The 16,456-nt window shown below is 33.5% G+C and overlaps 1 protein-coding gene across 13 annotated transcripts in view; it reads right to left on the bottom strand.

Moving 5' to 3' along the window:
• LOC129798757 (CREB-regulated transcription coactivator 1) overlaps positions 1-16,456 on the bottom strand; it is a 43,855-nt gene that overhangs the window by 20,333 nt on the left and 7,066 nt on the right. For 8 of the 13 annotated variants that reach the window (XR_008751455.1, XR_008751456.1, XR_008751457.1 and 5 more), the window contains exons 2-3: positions 5,864-5,974; positions 2,540-2,726 (exon numbers count right to left, since the gene is read on the bottom strand). Coding sequence is in view for 8 of the 13 variants with exons in the window: in XM_055842085.1 (XP_055698060.1) it covers positions 2,540-2,726; positions 5,864-5,974 (298 nt within the window). In the remaining 5 variants the exon portion in view is untranslated. The remainder of the gene's footprint in view (positions 1-2,539; positions 2,727-5,863; positions 5,975-16,456) is intronic. The other 5 variants (XR_008751459.1, XM_055842092.1, XM_055842093.1 and 2 more) reach the window with 1 other exon arrangement.

Below are 16,456 nucleotides of genomic sequence, written 5' to 3'. Positions count from 1 at the left end.
GAATTAACTTATCTTCTAGGTGAACTTAATGGTATTTGACAAAAGGAATTCATTTTTTACAGGATCTTAAAGTTATGAAGCAGCATTTTAAAAATATGAATTTTTTGAAAACCATTGAAAACAGTTTCGACTTCAGAATTTTAAAGACTTTAAAGACAATTAGGTCACCCGTGACTTAGATAGAAAATAATCTTTTCTGACTACCTAAAATTTCTTTTTTCCTAATGCTTGTACGTAATCGTAAACTAGAGAGTTACTATTATAGGGGGCAAGCAATATCTACTCTTAAATCTAATATACTTAGGAGGTGACCTGCTTATGCAATCGACTATGTCCTAGAAGGAAGACATTGCGTCTCGAATATTTAGGGTTGCCTCAGCAGAGCATTTATTGCTATAAGGCGGGGAATTTAAGCTCTACACTATCTAGAATTTTTTTTTTTTGGAAATCTCCAATTATTTGCTATATAGTAAATTTTTAAGCTCAGAAGTGACGAATGTTCTAATTATCGCACTGATTAAGGTAATTAACCGCGTTATCATGTTCGTCCTTCCAAGTAACCCTGTTGTTCAAAATCTATTTCTAACTCAGTCAGGACTTATCTGAAGACCTTTTTGACCAAAATTTTCCTATAGACTACCTTACGATGACGTGCTAGACTGATTTTGACACATTGAATCATTTGAAAATCCTGAATTGTTGTTGTTTTCTGGCCCGTGGAACCGGTGGCAGCCAAAATTCCGAGTCTTATGTTTATGTAAACACTATATTGTGTTATGGATTCATACGATCATTCCATATGCCTTCGTAGCCTCAAAAATCTAATAGAGCGTCTAACAAAAAAGTTCTATATTTGCTCCAATTTCTCATAGTTTTCTTTATCCAAACTTGGAAAAATAATTGTCAAGACACTAAATAATTATTGACATTACACTAAAATTTTGTTATTTTTTAGATGCTTGAAATAAATGAGTTTATTACAGTGGTCCTATTTTATTGTCCGAATACATTATCAGTATTCACGTACTATATGTCAAAATAGAGATCTCTAATTGCCAAACCAACACTTGTTCGACGTGTGGATATCATTTGAACATTTCTACATCAAAATTATTTCAACGTATTGGAATAGAAAATTACAAGAGTTAAAAAGTAAGTATATATATATATATATATAATATATATATATCGACCCCTTTTACATCCCAAGGGGTCGTATTTTGGTAGAATTTTGGAACTCTGATGAAGATTCAAGTTTTTGACGTGACGCTGTTTGTCCGTCTGGCCGTTACAACCCCTAGAACCCAATCGGTTAGAGATAGATTTAGGACCTTCGAGGAGCACTTTATAAATCCACCCTAACAATTTACATACCCCTTGTTTTCCCCATTACCACCCTCCCTTCCTCCCTAAAACCATATTTTTTGTTTGGATTATATGTCTGGCGGATCTGGCGATTGCATATTTTTGTGATTGCTCGAAAACGCATGAAGACATTTTTTGTAAATTTTGGATATGTTTTACGGGTTTTCAGAGCCAAAGAATTAAAACGCTTTAGATAGCGTATTTCTCAACCGAATATTTGGGCCCGATGGAAAGATTTGGAAATTTTGAAAGCTCATACCGATTTCAATTGGTTTTGAAACGGTTCATAACCGATAACTAATTTTTATTCAAAATTTAATTATATTACTTTTAATTATATTACAAATTGGACTGGGACATGAATCCATTAATAAATTAAAAAAAGGAATTTCGGGCAATATACATATAACAGTTTTCCATCGTTTTACCCTGGAGGTTGGTCACCAACGCTAAGACTGCGATGGCTGCAAGTTGTTGTCAGTTTATTAATGTTAATGACAACACATACAATACAATAAAAATGCAATAGGGTGAAAGGAACGTCTATTGACACTTTAAGAACTCGTGTCAGCACCTATTGATTTGTACCATTTGGGATATAAAATTTGAACATCTCTGTTTATAGTAAAAGGTATATTACAGAAAAAACGTTATATACTTATATTTTACTAGATACATTAAATAATTTTCAACATTTTGACAAAAGTGTCAATAGGAGTTCCCGGTCGAACAGACGTTCCTCCGACTTTATATCGGCTCAAATCGGTTGTGAACCGGTTATGAACCGATAAGTAATTTTTGTCCGAAAATCAATTTTATTACTCTTGAAACTCTTTTGGGCAATTCTTCGAGTAATTTTATAAATTAGTCTAAATTGGTTGTGAACTGATAAACGGTAAGTGATGAGAAAGTACTTTTGAGGTATAGTAACTAAGTCACGAGTTCCAGCAATTCGCGATTCCGAATAATGTCACATAGGAATCTCACAGGTCATAATAAAAACAAGCTAAACAAAAACGGTGACAACATTTATTAGTTTTCTCCAAAAGCTATTTCTTATTTTTATTATGGAACATCCTTTTGACAAAGTTTTAACAAAAAGTGATACAAATCTCTTAATTAAGGTAGATTTTTTTGGCAACGATATTGGAGGAACGCAAAACTCCATACTTACCTCGAGAAACATGATGGGTGGTTTGATTCGATGAAGCACAGGTAGAATTATTATTACTATTGGCACCTGTTCCGCCACCACCACCTCCAGTGCCGCTAGTAGTTCCACCACCCTTAAAATTAGTACCGTCCATCATTGTTGTGTGATTCATCCCCAATCCAAATTGAGCCAATGTCGCTTCATCCGGCTTTAAACACAGAGAAAGAGAGATAAATCAATATTAATTTTGAACCATTGCCCTATTGATTCAATAAACTTTTTCGATTTATTTATCAAAATATACAGTGTACAAAGAGAAAACAGAAACACTGAAAAGAAAAATTTCTAATTGTGATATTACAAGACTTTTAATTTTCAGATAAAAAAAAGATTGCTAAAAAATCTGTGAGCATCAAATCAATCATGAATGTATTAATGAGAGCAAATTTTAAACTTGTCATAAGTATACTGGCATGTAGTCTAGAAATAAATCTGCAATAGCAAATCCAATTCTTTCTAAATTTCAAACAATAGTCAGAGAAAATCATCATCAAAGTGACGAATAGTATGGCAAAATATTCAGCTATTGGAGTGGAAATATTTAGATTGCTTTTCTCTATTCATCTATTCTCTATTTTATTTTTTTTTGCTTTTTCATCTAACCCAAAAATCATACGTATATACAACATCGATTTTAGAATTAACTTTTATCAACATCTTCATAGCTAGGGGGTTACCAATGATGAATTTGTGAACTGTTTTTTTTTTTTTTTTTTTTTGAGAAAATAAAGGAAAATATAATAGTGTATGGGTGTTTGATGCAGCATGCGCATATATTCTCAGAATATAATGCCTGTGAACATCATTGTACTTCCACCTAATTATAGACACAAATTCATGGTAAGTAAAGCCAATATTACACCAAAATACACAGAGAAAATTGAGCATTTGAAAAAAGGCAACAACAAAAAAAAACATCAAGCTTAAGTCAAACATTCCAATATACTCATACAACTCCTGAATTTTCAAAAGCGAAAATCGCTACAAAAGCATATGTAATTTATATAGGTACATCATTATTGGGATGGGAGGATAGAAACAACAACAACCACAGCAATGACAACAACGAAAAGTATTGGTTATTTTCGAGAAAAAATTACTTTTCAATATATTTTTTTACAAATGAAGAAAATAGAGAAAATATATAAAATTGGAAAAATATAGGAAAAATTATTGAAGAAAAGCCTGATATATAACTGAGAACTATATTTAAACCATGTCGTGTCTATTTAGCTCTTTGTTCAACACACAAAAAATAATACTCCGAGACAGAGAGAATTAGTTAAAATTTCCACGCAAACTCTCGCTTTCATTCATTATATCAACTTTACTCCATGAGGACAAATTCTTGAGAAATATATTTCCCTTGAAATCGAAAATCAATAGTGAGGATGAATCAAAAATAGATAATTTTCGTAATTGATATCATATCGATTAATAACTTCTCAGAGCCATATATTTCAATTTACACACTGTTTGTGCGAATCTTTTAATCTTCCCACCAAAATTGTCACAGCACGTAAAAATTTGTCAATTATTTCATTTATGACGAGCCATTTTTCCTAAGGTACAATAAAACACGCGATATAGGTTTGAAAATTTGTGTGTCTTTTTTTCTCTTTCAACATGTACATATATGTATTATATCTGCAGAAATATCCACATTAACAGCTATCGCTAGATATGTAGTATCGTCCCATAGAAAAAAAAAGTATCAATATATTGTATTTTGAAGGAAGTGTCACTAAAAGAGTGTAGTTGTGTGTCAGAGAAAAATACACACGGAATTATCTCGAAACAACATAATCCAATAATTTTTATCACTGAAGCACAGCAGTAAATTTTATCAATAACTCCAAAAAGAAATTTGTCTCAATAGGACACTTTTTGTAACTCAACACACACCACAAACAGACTGAGAGCTTTTTTGTTCCGATGGGATATCACAAAGTGTAGCACAGCATATATATTTTTGCTAATTTTCTCCAACATCAAAACTGTTGCTTTGTAAATAGTGAAAATGATAAGGCAAAAAGTTCAATCATATAATGAGCAGAAGAAGGATTTTTAGTTTATTTTGTAAACATACATATTTTCTTTTATTTTACTAACGATGAGCGAAATATAGTTTTAGTTGTCTCACTCACTCTCGAATGCAACTTCAAAAATATTTTTACAAAACAAAGTTATTGTGTGTTGGGCACGCTGGACAAGTAGGGGAAAGTGTCCATGCTTTGCACGGTCCCAAGCTTTATAATGACTAAATTTTTCTTATGTTTTTGAATAAATTTGATTGCGCAATATATTTTAAAAACAGAACATTTTCCCCTAGTTTTTAAAATATGGGTGCGATGAGATTTATTGAAAAACATAGGAAAAATTTAGATATTATAAAGCTAGGGACTGTTCAAAGCATGGACACTTTCCTCTATGACCAACGCGTACACAATCTATACATTGAAGAATTTTATGTCCGTATTTGAGAGACTTTCCTGCAAAAGCCTAAGCAATTTGCTTCAATAAGTTTTGTTTTGTAAGCATATTTTAGAGACTGCCTCTGAAGGTGAGCGAGATGACTAGATCTAGGTTTCATACATATTGGTTTCGTTTTAAAAGTTTGTGAGTTTCACATAAAGAAAACAAAACAAAATGTTTACAAAACATACGTTATTCTGTGTTGCAAAACTACTGTCAAATGGATCATCATTAAGATAAAATTTACTTGAATATTTTTTCATCGGGTGAATTAATTATTATAACAAATTAATAAATATGCAGGTAGAAGTCAAGTTGTCACAGAATTTATTGTGAAACTCTATGTAAATTTAAAGCATATGTAATGAGGAAAAAATATGGCATAAAAAAGTAAATGTAAACAATATTCATCTACGGAATATTTGAAAAAAAAATGGTTTGAGATGACAATTATATACTCTTTTATTTCAAAACCCATAATGGTTAGAACTTCTCCCATCAATGATAGTACAAGCACGAAAAGCGTGTATAAACATTGATATACAAAAATATGTAGAAAAATCATTACATGGCAATTAAAGTGTAGAATACAAAAACAGAGTACAAAATTTCTTTTCGTTGGAAAGCACATAACAATATCTACCTCTCTGAGCTAATTATAATCAAAAGAAAAGGAATAAAAAGTTGTAAAGTATTCAATCTACATAGCATTAACTATAGATTATAACATATATAGTGAAGAGAAGATGTAAACAGAGCAGAGAATACGTATTAAAAAAAAACTTTTATAATTGAAAATTGTACAAAAACCTTTTCGCTTTTTATAACACTTTGCTCGGAATCCATTTGATTCTGTGCAGAAACATTAGGCAGCGAACCGCCACGAAAAGCACCCAAACCAGGCGCCAGGGAACGCGACACCTACAAAAATTTATCATCAAATCGGTACACAATCTCATAAACATCTTGTTTTAAAGAATATAGGACTTGTGATAATATTATTGCTAGGTGCTGTATAAAGTGTTTTTATGTCTTATAAATTAAAATTTTCCTAAGAATCACTAAAAATGTTATTTTTCTCTTTTTCTCACCTCCATCATTCCCAATTTAATTTATCTACGTTTTGTTGTTTTTTTTTTTCTTTTCTTTTGCTTCCCTGAAAAATTATATAGGGTAGATTGCTCACTAATTGGCCAAATCGTCTAATTTTTCATGAATTACTAATTGTTTTATTTTATAGCGGCGTATAAGATATTGGATGGTCTTTATAAAACTATCTGAAAAGATCCATAAAAACAAAGGAAATTTCTTGGGACATGTGGTTGCTCAGCTTTTGATGTCATAACAAAGAAATATACGCTTAAGACGGAAAATCTATCCGGCTTTTATTTTAGTCAGGATGACTCTTGGGAAATTATAACAGCTGGAATAAAGTTTTTTCAAGGAGAAATTCTTCACAAGTGCATAAAAAAACATAGAGATGTGAATTTTAAAATAGCGCTCATTTTGAAAAAGCCCAAAGTAATTACAACTGTGGACAAATGTTTGCCAACTAGGGCTACTTTAAACGGGGGTATTTCGAAATTAACACTAACATGAAATGTAGAAGTAAATCTTAGAATATTTAGTTTTTTTCATGAAACAAATCTTCCTTTTTATTTCTTATAGTTCTTTAAGTGCATCTCTCCTAAAACTGAAATTCGGGTAAACTTTTTGTGTTCAATGGGGGATTTATGCTTAAAAACAGTCTTTTGAAACATATATTGTCCTCGCTAAAAAAGGAATTAAACAGATTCCTTTTAGGGATGAATAATTTGATTTCAACTTTTGTTAAATAGTCAAAAAGGGGACATTTCTCCCTACCAAACTCATGGACTGAAATGAGACTTGCTAATTGCTGTGATATAATTAAGAAAATACAACACATTGACATATGTTATAAGTAAGTCCACTTTATTAGTCATGATATAATTGAATTCTCCTCATACAAGTATGTACGCGGTATATTCTGGTTTTGAAATATAGCTAATAATTAGGATGATTTAATTAAAAGCATTTAACTGGCAGGAAATAGCATGCGATGAAAATATTCTTTAGAGATTATTAATTTTTATATGAAAAACAAAAATTTACATATATACTTTTAGCCCCTGCAATCTTATCAAAAGTGGAAAGATTTTCTTGCAGTAAAGCTATGAAATGATGTTTATATGCATAGTACTTGTTCACGTGTAAAATAAATAATAATTCCTCTGGCTTGGTGAGATTATGAAATTGCGCGAACGCTAAACGATTCGTACAATCGTACAATCATTGTACAGTAGAGTTTTCTTCTTCTATTCTCAGATATTTATTCTTTCAGATTTCCCCCCTTTAACGATTTTCAATGAATTGTATGAAAAATTTACACAGTGAATTATGTACACTCTCACATTCGAATCGTGTTGCCTATTTTGCACAAAATACATCCATGTACAATAAAAAAAATTCTACAAATTCTTCATGTGTTGATGGCTATTGTTTGCTAGTGTAAATCAAATCAATTGTAATTGATGAGAAACTTATAGGAATGGGCCCTAAATTTTAAAATCTCTCAAGAATTATCTCTCTGGCATTTTTAAGAAGAATCGATTGGAATTCTACGCTCCTATCAACGTATTCATGACCACAAGACACAAGGTAAACTAATTACCAGAAATGTTCTTTTCCTCTTTAAAAGAAAATATTAGTATTAAAACGAACCTACAGCTCTATAATTTTTAAGTTAGAAAAGGTAAACACTAATTTCATAAGATCAAAAATATACATATGTATATCTACAAAAAAGGAGCAAAAATGCATACTTTTCATCAAACATTGAATTGAATTCAAAATGGTTTGTCAATAATTTCAAGATTTTTCTAAGTTTAGAAACATATTGCAGAATTTTGAAACTACTTCAGATTTACCCATCATTTTTGCGCAATTCTTTAATAAATTTAGGCTCAAGATTCTAATAAATATTCTAGCATAAGTGTGCAAGTAGCGATTTCTTTTTCCTTTCTTTTTTCAATAACAAATTTTTTCCTGCTTAAAAAAAGAATTTCAGTCCGTGAGAGGTGAGTAGATCTTGAGGTCAAACGGTTAGAGATAGACTTATAATCTGCAGATGACCCTCCAATAATCAATATTATCTAGGACGGTTTTTTTTCCTTGTTCCCAATGGAATATGTATGTATTTCATTGAAAATAATAGCATTAACTCTTTCCGAATCGCAGCATATGCTGCAAGCCAATTTCACAATTTTTTAATCAAAAATATCTATGCTCAGGAGTTAATTGAGGTCTTACAAAAAATATCTTACATTTGGACATCCTTATATAGTTTGTAATCATCCAAAAGAACAGGATTTTTATCAGTTCTGAATAATTAAAAAAACATTATTTTTCACAGAACATTCATATGCTGCTTTGGGTACTCAGAGTCCCAAAAGAGACGAAAGAGTTATGAAAAATGCTCCGGAAATAGTTTAAAATGTAATCCCTAATAATAATAATAATGCTGGCACAACATTCCATGAAGGAACTAGGCCTTCCCATAAGGGGATTTCTAGACATGCATTATTATTTTTTCTTGTACGGGATGAGGTTGTCAGTCCCATGCCCGTGGAATCAAGTGCAGTGATGCAATCCGTACACCTTTAACGCCAGAAAAATTCCTGGTGACCTAAAGGGGATTCGAACCTGGGGCACTTACATCATAGAGAGAGTGCTCTACTACTTGACCCATTGAGTGCCCAAAATCCCTAATATACTATTCGGTATTTATTTTATATAATAATGAGTATATTAGCGATCCATTACATTTTTTCTGTGTATTTGGATTTTTACTATTTACAGAAGTAAATAAAAACATGTTCAATTGCAAGCGCTCTGATCCTCGGATAGATATACATTTAATCAGGTGCACCACGTTTAATTGGTTCTATTGAATTAATATAAAGTAACGCAATGAATCCTTGCATTAGTAAATTGTTAAAAACCAAAGAATAATTTTTCAAGATGTATTTTATTTTGGAAACCAATACAATCTAACAAATCGATGAACATTGGCAGGCGCTGGAACCCTTCCCCTCATACGGTATTTAGAACGAAAAAAAAATAATTTAGTGAAATACATAAATGATTTAAGTCGCCTCCTGAACATAGACAAGCACTTTTATAGCATCAAATAAATGATACATAATATTCATGTACAGAAAACAAAAATTGATGGATTAGAAGTATAACATATACGTCGTTCCTATATATATGTCAGTGTCAGATATGTTCCAATCGTCGTGTAAGGGTTGACACAACGTATACGTACATATAATCGTGTCATTTTCTCATGAAAATGGCAATTAAGACAACAAATTATATGAATGCAATTAGATTACCATCCTCACACTTAATTCTCATTCTCAATTTCACATGCCGCCCCCTTTTTCACACACAATTCTCTCAATGATTCTCTGTATTTCTCTTTCTTTCTCTTTCTCACTCTCTTTGGTATATTCTCCCCATCATGAGCATCCCGTCCTAATTTTCACTTTTATAGAAATGTTTCACATCTTTATTCTCATTTCCTTAATTCATTTCCCCAATGACTGTGCAGCGATATCGCTTCTTCATTCTTAATTTTGAACTATAACGCGGAATACTTTGTGAAGCGAAAAAATGTGTGTTAATTTTACAGATACAATAGCATTTACACACTATATAGGATTGATGGAATAATAAATATATTTGTGTTCAAAGTTCAAGGATTCTCACATGTAAACAACTTTTTGAAGTATTATTTCTGGAAGACACATACTAGCGGAATTGAGACGACAAGTTGAAGAAGCTCAACAACTTCTCCAAAAATTCTTTAATCACAAAATAGGGTAGTGGCATAGGTTAAGACCAATACACTATACTTATAAGTATTTTAGAAATCTTTACTTTTGTCAAGTATTTCAAAGAATGACAAAAAAGAACTTTTCGAAAAATATTTTACTGACGATGTTTAAAAATTAATCAACAATTAAAAAAATGTGAAAGATTTTTTTGTTAATTTGTCTTACTAATTATCATTCATTTATTCATTTTCAACCGCTTATCTCTATTGAGGTCGCGGGCCCATGACATCCAAATTAGCAGCCCATGCTTGTCGATCCTCCGCCACTTCAGGAAGATGTTCGGATTCGATCCCAAGGCGTTCCAAGGCAAGATTCTGAATTTGATTCAGCCACCTTGTCCTAGGTATGCCTCGAGGTCGACGCCTGCTCACAATGGCTTGCATAGCTTTTCTGAGGAATCTTTTTCTATCCATGCGCTGAACATGTCTATACCATACTAATTATCAAAATTTATAAACAAGTATTTTAGTTGAAATTTCTAGGATGACCACTATCTTTTCTTATTTGTATCTCCGAACATTTGATTATGCGCAACACACAATAAACTGTTTTTAAAACCTATGTTTGACATTCCAATAATAATAAGTGAATCCTGTCTCAAGTCATTTTGCTCATTCTTATGCGCAACGCACAATAACTTTTGTTTAGTAAACATGTTTTTGATATTTCAATGAGAGTAAATGAGATCTAGATCTAGTCATCCCTCTCGCTTTGGGGACCGGTTTGGGCGGCCGGGTGATAAAGACGTGTCTTTGTGCGAGTGATTAGTATTTTATGTGAAAATTAAGTGTATCTTGTTGATTTTGCATAGGTTTTTGTGCAATAGGCCAACAGTGGATACAGTGAATACACCTGTGTTGTGGAACCTCGGGGAAGGTGCTCTTTTTGAGCGTAAAAAGGGATTTTGTCTGCGTTTTCTCTGTCAATTCGCGAGGAGAATTGTTGTGATAGCGGTAATTGTGGGGCCTCTCACAATTGAACACCACAAGTCACACAATTGTCTAACTTCTGGCGTTTTAGAGATATATGCAAGACAAGGTTCTTTCCTTTCTTTGAGCTTATGTTCATTAAAGTGCTATATCGTATGTCTTTTACATAAGACAACGAAGGACAACGTCGAAATCCGGGCACTGGATTTTGAGGAAAGCAGGAGCACCTCATATGCGGAGGAAGGAAGACTGGACAGCCAGTACATGGACTCTTTGGTAGGCGTATTGCTTCCAGGTAAGAGTCTGTTTGTCCAATTGTCCCTACCGCTGAAGGATGTTTTCACTCACATGAAAGAATCCTTACCGGTTAACAGTGATTTAAAGTTTATAAAATTAGTGAATTTACAGAGTGCAGTCGTGGAAAAGTGGTGGAAAAGTCATGTAGTGTCGATGGGTAAAACACAGAAGGGGAAACCTTTCAATTGTTTTTATCGGCACAGTACCGTCCCACACTTTATGGCGCACCAAAAAAGTTTTATGATTTTTGCATGTGTGTTCAAAATTTTCCAAGCTGATACGGAGATCAGATACTTTTTCACTCCTAGCGGAAATTTTGGACCACTTATAAAATCTAATTGTTATACTAATAATCATGATTAATAAAAATAAAAATGATGAAATTCTTTTCCTGCAGGGTAATATGCATCGTTCACGGGATGCCATGGCATGTGTTTGTCAGGAGATATCCACGGTGAAAAATTGCATATTACTCCTGCAGGAACCATGGACTTTTAAGGGACATGTTAGGGGAATTGATATGAAATACGGAAAATTTTTACATGCAGAGGGGGTGGATAAAGTGCGTGCCTGCATTTTTGTTTCCCGAAACATTAATGCAACGTTTTTGCCGCAGTACAGCGGCAAAGACATCACCACAATCGAGATTGTGCAGACGATACAAGGAAAGAAGCTGAATATCATAGTTTCTTCAGTGTATCTGCCATACGATTCCAAAGATCCTCCCCCTTCAGCTGAATTAAAAAAAGTAGTAGAATTCTGCGAAAATAATAACTTTGAATTGATTATTGGAGCTGATGCTAACTCTCATCACATAGTGTGGGGTAGTTCCGATATCAACAACAGAGGAAGTAATTTATTAAATTATATTTCAAAACATAATCTTGAAATTTGCAACAGAGGTAATAAACCTACCTTTGTCATTAAAAATAGACAGGAAGTTATAGATGTAACACTATGTTCTTTTAACTTACTGCCCTTTATAAACGGATGGCACGTATCCGATAAAGAAACCTTGTCGGATCATCGTTGGTTGATATTTACATTGAAACCTGATGAAATCGTGCAAAAGTCATATAGAAATCCAAAGAAAACAAATTGGGCCATTTTTAATAAACTGTTGGATAAGAAACTTTCAGAGATTGACCAATCATCAGTCAAATGTGCAGATGATGTCGAACTGAAAGTTAATCTTTTAACAGAGGCTTTTAAAAATGCTTTTGAGAACGCATGTCCTTTATCTCATACCAAAGTTGGTAAACCACATTGGTGGAATGAGGAATTGGATATGATCAAAAGCACTATTCGTAGAATGGAAAAATTAGCAAAGAAAATTAACACAGAAGAAGCATTTCATATAGTGCATTCTGCAAGACAGATTTATAAAAGGCAAATAAGAAAATCAAAACGTACTGCAAAACGTCTCTTCTGTGAGAGTATTGAATCTACCATGGAGACGGCAAGGATCAAAAAGGTCTTTGCTGGTAAATCCCAAGGTTTAGATCGTACTCTCAGAAAACCGGATGGGAACTTTTGCAAAAATAACTCAGAATCGATAAATTTGCTAATTGAGACGCACTTTCCTGATAGCACATTATCTATTAATTCTGAGAATGTGGTGAAGGAGTATAGTGCGGCTGATCATAATTGGCAAATTGCTAAAGATATCGTTTCTGAGGATAGAATACTTTGGGCTTTTAAAAGTTTTAAGCCGTTTAAATCAGCGGGAATAGATGGCATCTTTCCTGCATTATTTCAAAGAATTACGTATAGTAAAAAACTTTTCCTGGAGCTGTTAAGGGATATTTATACAGCTTGTCTTGCTTTAGGTTACATCCCTAGTTTATGGCAAGAAGCCAAAGTTGTGTTCATTCCCAAGCCTGGAAAAGCAGATTATAGTGAAGTTAAATCATATAGACCTATAAGTCTTACCTCCTTTCTGCTTAAAACCTTAGAAAGGATCTGTGAGAGATTTCTTAAGGAAAATATTTTAAAAACTAATCCACTACATCCTAGTCAACACGCGTACAGATCGGGCAGATCCGTAGAAACCGCGTTACATAGTGTAGTGGGTAGAATTGAAAAGGCCTTGTCCTATGGTGAACTATCATTAGGAGCATTCTTAGATATTGAGGGTGCTTTCGACAGAGTAGGCCATGATATTATAAATAAAGCAGCTGAAAGAAAGGGTATACCCGAAACAGTTAGAAGATGGTTATCTGCTCTTCTAACTAACAGGAAAATAAGCGTTACAGCTGGAGATCAAACGGTTAATGCCTCTATTCATAGAGGCTGTCCACAGGGAGGGGTATTATCACCCCTTTTGTGGAGCTTAGCCGTTGAAGATCTCCTTGAAACGCTTAATGATAATTATTTTTCCACAATTGGATACGCTGATGATATCACAATTGTTTTGTGCGGTATCGATTATGAAACAATTTGTGGTAGAATGCAAGCGGCGTTCCGACATGTTGAAGAATGGTGTCAAGGCACTGGTTTAACTGTCAACCCAAAGAAAACCAATTTGGTACTTTTCACGCGTAAAAGGAAAATTAAAATAACTAAAAAACCTATCTTATTTAATAATGAAATCGATCTTAAGGATGAAGTCAAATATTTAGGCTTGATCCTTGACAAGAAGCTTATTTGGAATAAACATTTGGACGAAAAAATTGATAAGGCATTTCGCAGTTTTTGGCAGTGCAGATCAATTATAGGAAAAACCTGGGGTCTATCACCAAGAATGGTGTATTTTATATATACCGTGATGATCAGGCCTATTGTGACGTATGGAGCTGTGATTTGGTGGCCTAGGGTAAATTTGCAATGCGTCAAAGATACTTTAACCAGATTTCAGAGACATATTTGCATCGCAATCACGGGTGCTATAAGATCGACTCCAACAGCTGCTTTAGAGATACTATTAGGTTTACCGCCTCTTCCACTTTTCATTGAAATGGAAGCTGCAAAGGGGGCTTTAAGATTACGCGATCTCGATTTGTGGACACTGAAAGGCAGTGTTGTAGGGCACTGTTTGGCCTTGAAAGAGATATCTAACAAATATCCTTTTCTAGAAATGCCTAGTGACTCTACATCACCAGAGTGTTTCGCTGAGATCCCAAACTGTACTTTACTTTTAAATACAGAAAATTCCTTTCTCTTTAATGCACTGTCATCAGTAGCAGGTGAAGATGACATTAAAATCTTCACTGACGGGTCAGTGCAAGGGGAGAGAGCTGGAGGAGGTTTATTTCGATTAGATACAGGTGATGAATTTTATTTTTCTATGGGAAGGTTCACAACAGTTTTCTTGGCAGAAGTCGGAGCTATTCTGATTGCAACGAATATGTTAGTGGACGAAAATCCCACAGGAAAAAATATTTATTTTATCTCTGATAGCAAAAAGGCACTTTCCTCGCCATATCAGGGTATTATAACATCTAAAATTGTTAAGGAGATCAGGACTAATCTTTGTAGATTAGCAGAGAATAATAATATTATTCTTCTGTGGTGTCCTGGTCATAACGATATTATAGGAAATGAAATAGCAGATAAACTCGCGAAGATTGGTGTATATCAGGACTTTATAGGCCCTGAACCAGTCTTGGGAGTTGAGAAAGAATTACGGAAAGATTACTTCCAATATATTACAGGAATAGAGCATACAGCACTTTGGAATAACGTAAAAGGCTGTAGTTTTGCGAAATCCGTAATAGATGGATTAGATTTAAATAGATCTCAACTCTTGTTAAATCTTAACAGGGGGAACTTGAGGGTTATTATAGGAATTTACACAGGACACTGGCTAAATTCACATCTTGCAAAGTTGGGTGTAGACGTTACCTCAGCTTGCAGGGGTTGTGGAGAGAGTCTGGAAACAGTAGAACACATTTTATGTTTTTGTTCCAAATTCTCAAGCCAGAGAATTCAGATCTTTAAGAAAGAAGTGCTGACACTGGAGGATATCAAAAGAGCGGCAGCTCAGGATATTCTGCAGTTCAGCCACGTTTTAAAAGAATTGGAGTAAGGTTTGTTGGGTAGACATAAGGGGCTCAAATAGAGCCTAGGTGTCTGCAGCCCACAGATCGTACCATGCTCCCTATACAATCTATCTATCTATTCATTTTCAACCGCTTATCTCTATTGAGGTCGCGGGCCCATGACATCCAAATTAGCAGCCCATGCTTGTCGATCCTCCGCCACTTCAGGAAGATGTTCGGATTCGATCCCAAGGCGTTCCAAGGCAAGATTCTGAATTTGATTCAGCCACCTTGTCCTAGGTATGCCTCGAGGTCGACGCCTGCTCACAATGGCTTGCATAGCTTTTCTGAGGAATCTTTTTCTATCCATGCGCTGAACATGTCTATACCATACTAATTATCAAAATTTATAAACAAGTATTTTAGTTGAAATTTCTAGGATGACCACTATCTTTTCTTATTTGTATCTCCGAACATTTGATTATGCGCAACACACAATAAACTGTTTTTAAAACCTATGTTTGACATTCCAATAATAATAAGTGAATCCTGTCTCAAGTCATTTTGCTCATTCTTATGCGCAACGCACAATAACTTTTGTTTAGTAAACATGTTTTTGATATTTCAATGAGAGTAAATGAGATCTAGATCTAGTCATCCCTCTCGCTTTTATAGAAAATTTTGCAAAAGATGTTTACAAACAAAGTTATTGTGCGCTGATCATTATACACAATTTCGAAAACATATTTACAAAATACACGGCACAATGTGCAAATCATTAAGAGCTTTGGTACGAAAAGTCAGGTCTATACCATATATAGATATAATCAGAACGGTCAAGACAAATGTATTTTTCAAATGGTATAATTCAATGTCCCACAACAAGTGCTTGATTCTATCGTATAATCTTATTTAACCATAACTTATGACTCCACTCTATAATTAATAAGAGAAAAGTTGTCTCTACTTCACATATACTCCGAGAGATATGTTGTTCTTGGGACCGAGATCTACAAGTGGTGAAAATTTGGTGGTCATCCGACATTCGGGTAATGAGATATTCAATTTTTGTAAAAAAAAATAGCGAGAAAATTGCGAAATAGAATAATATTTAAATAGTATTCTATATATATATATATATATATATATATATATATATATATATATATATATATATATACGGTTTCTATTCGTCATTCAGTTTCAAAAATATCTTTACAAAGTAAAAATTATTTTATGTATATATATATATATATTGACCAGGGGCATGACATT

Source organism: Phlebotomus papatasi, chromosome 1, assembly GCF_024763615.1.
Source record: "Phlebotomus papatasi isolate M1 chromosome 1, Ppap_2.1, whole genome shotgun sequence".
Taxonomy (NCBI): domain Eukaryota; kingdom Metazoa; phylum Arthropoda; class Insecta; order Diptera; family Psychodidae; genus Phlebotomus; species Phlebotomus papatasi.
This window is presented reverse-complemented; position numbering and strand designations above follow the sequence as displayed.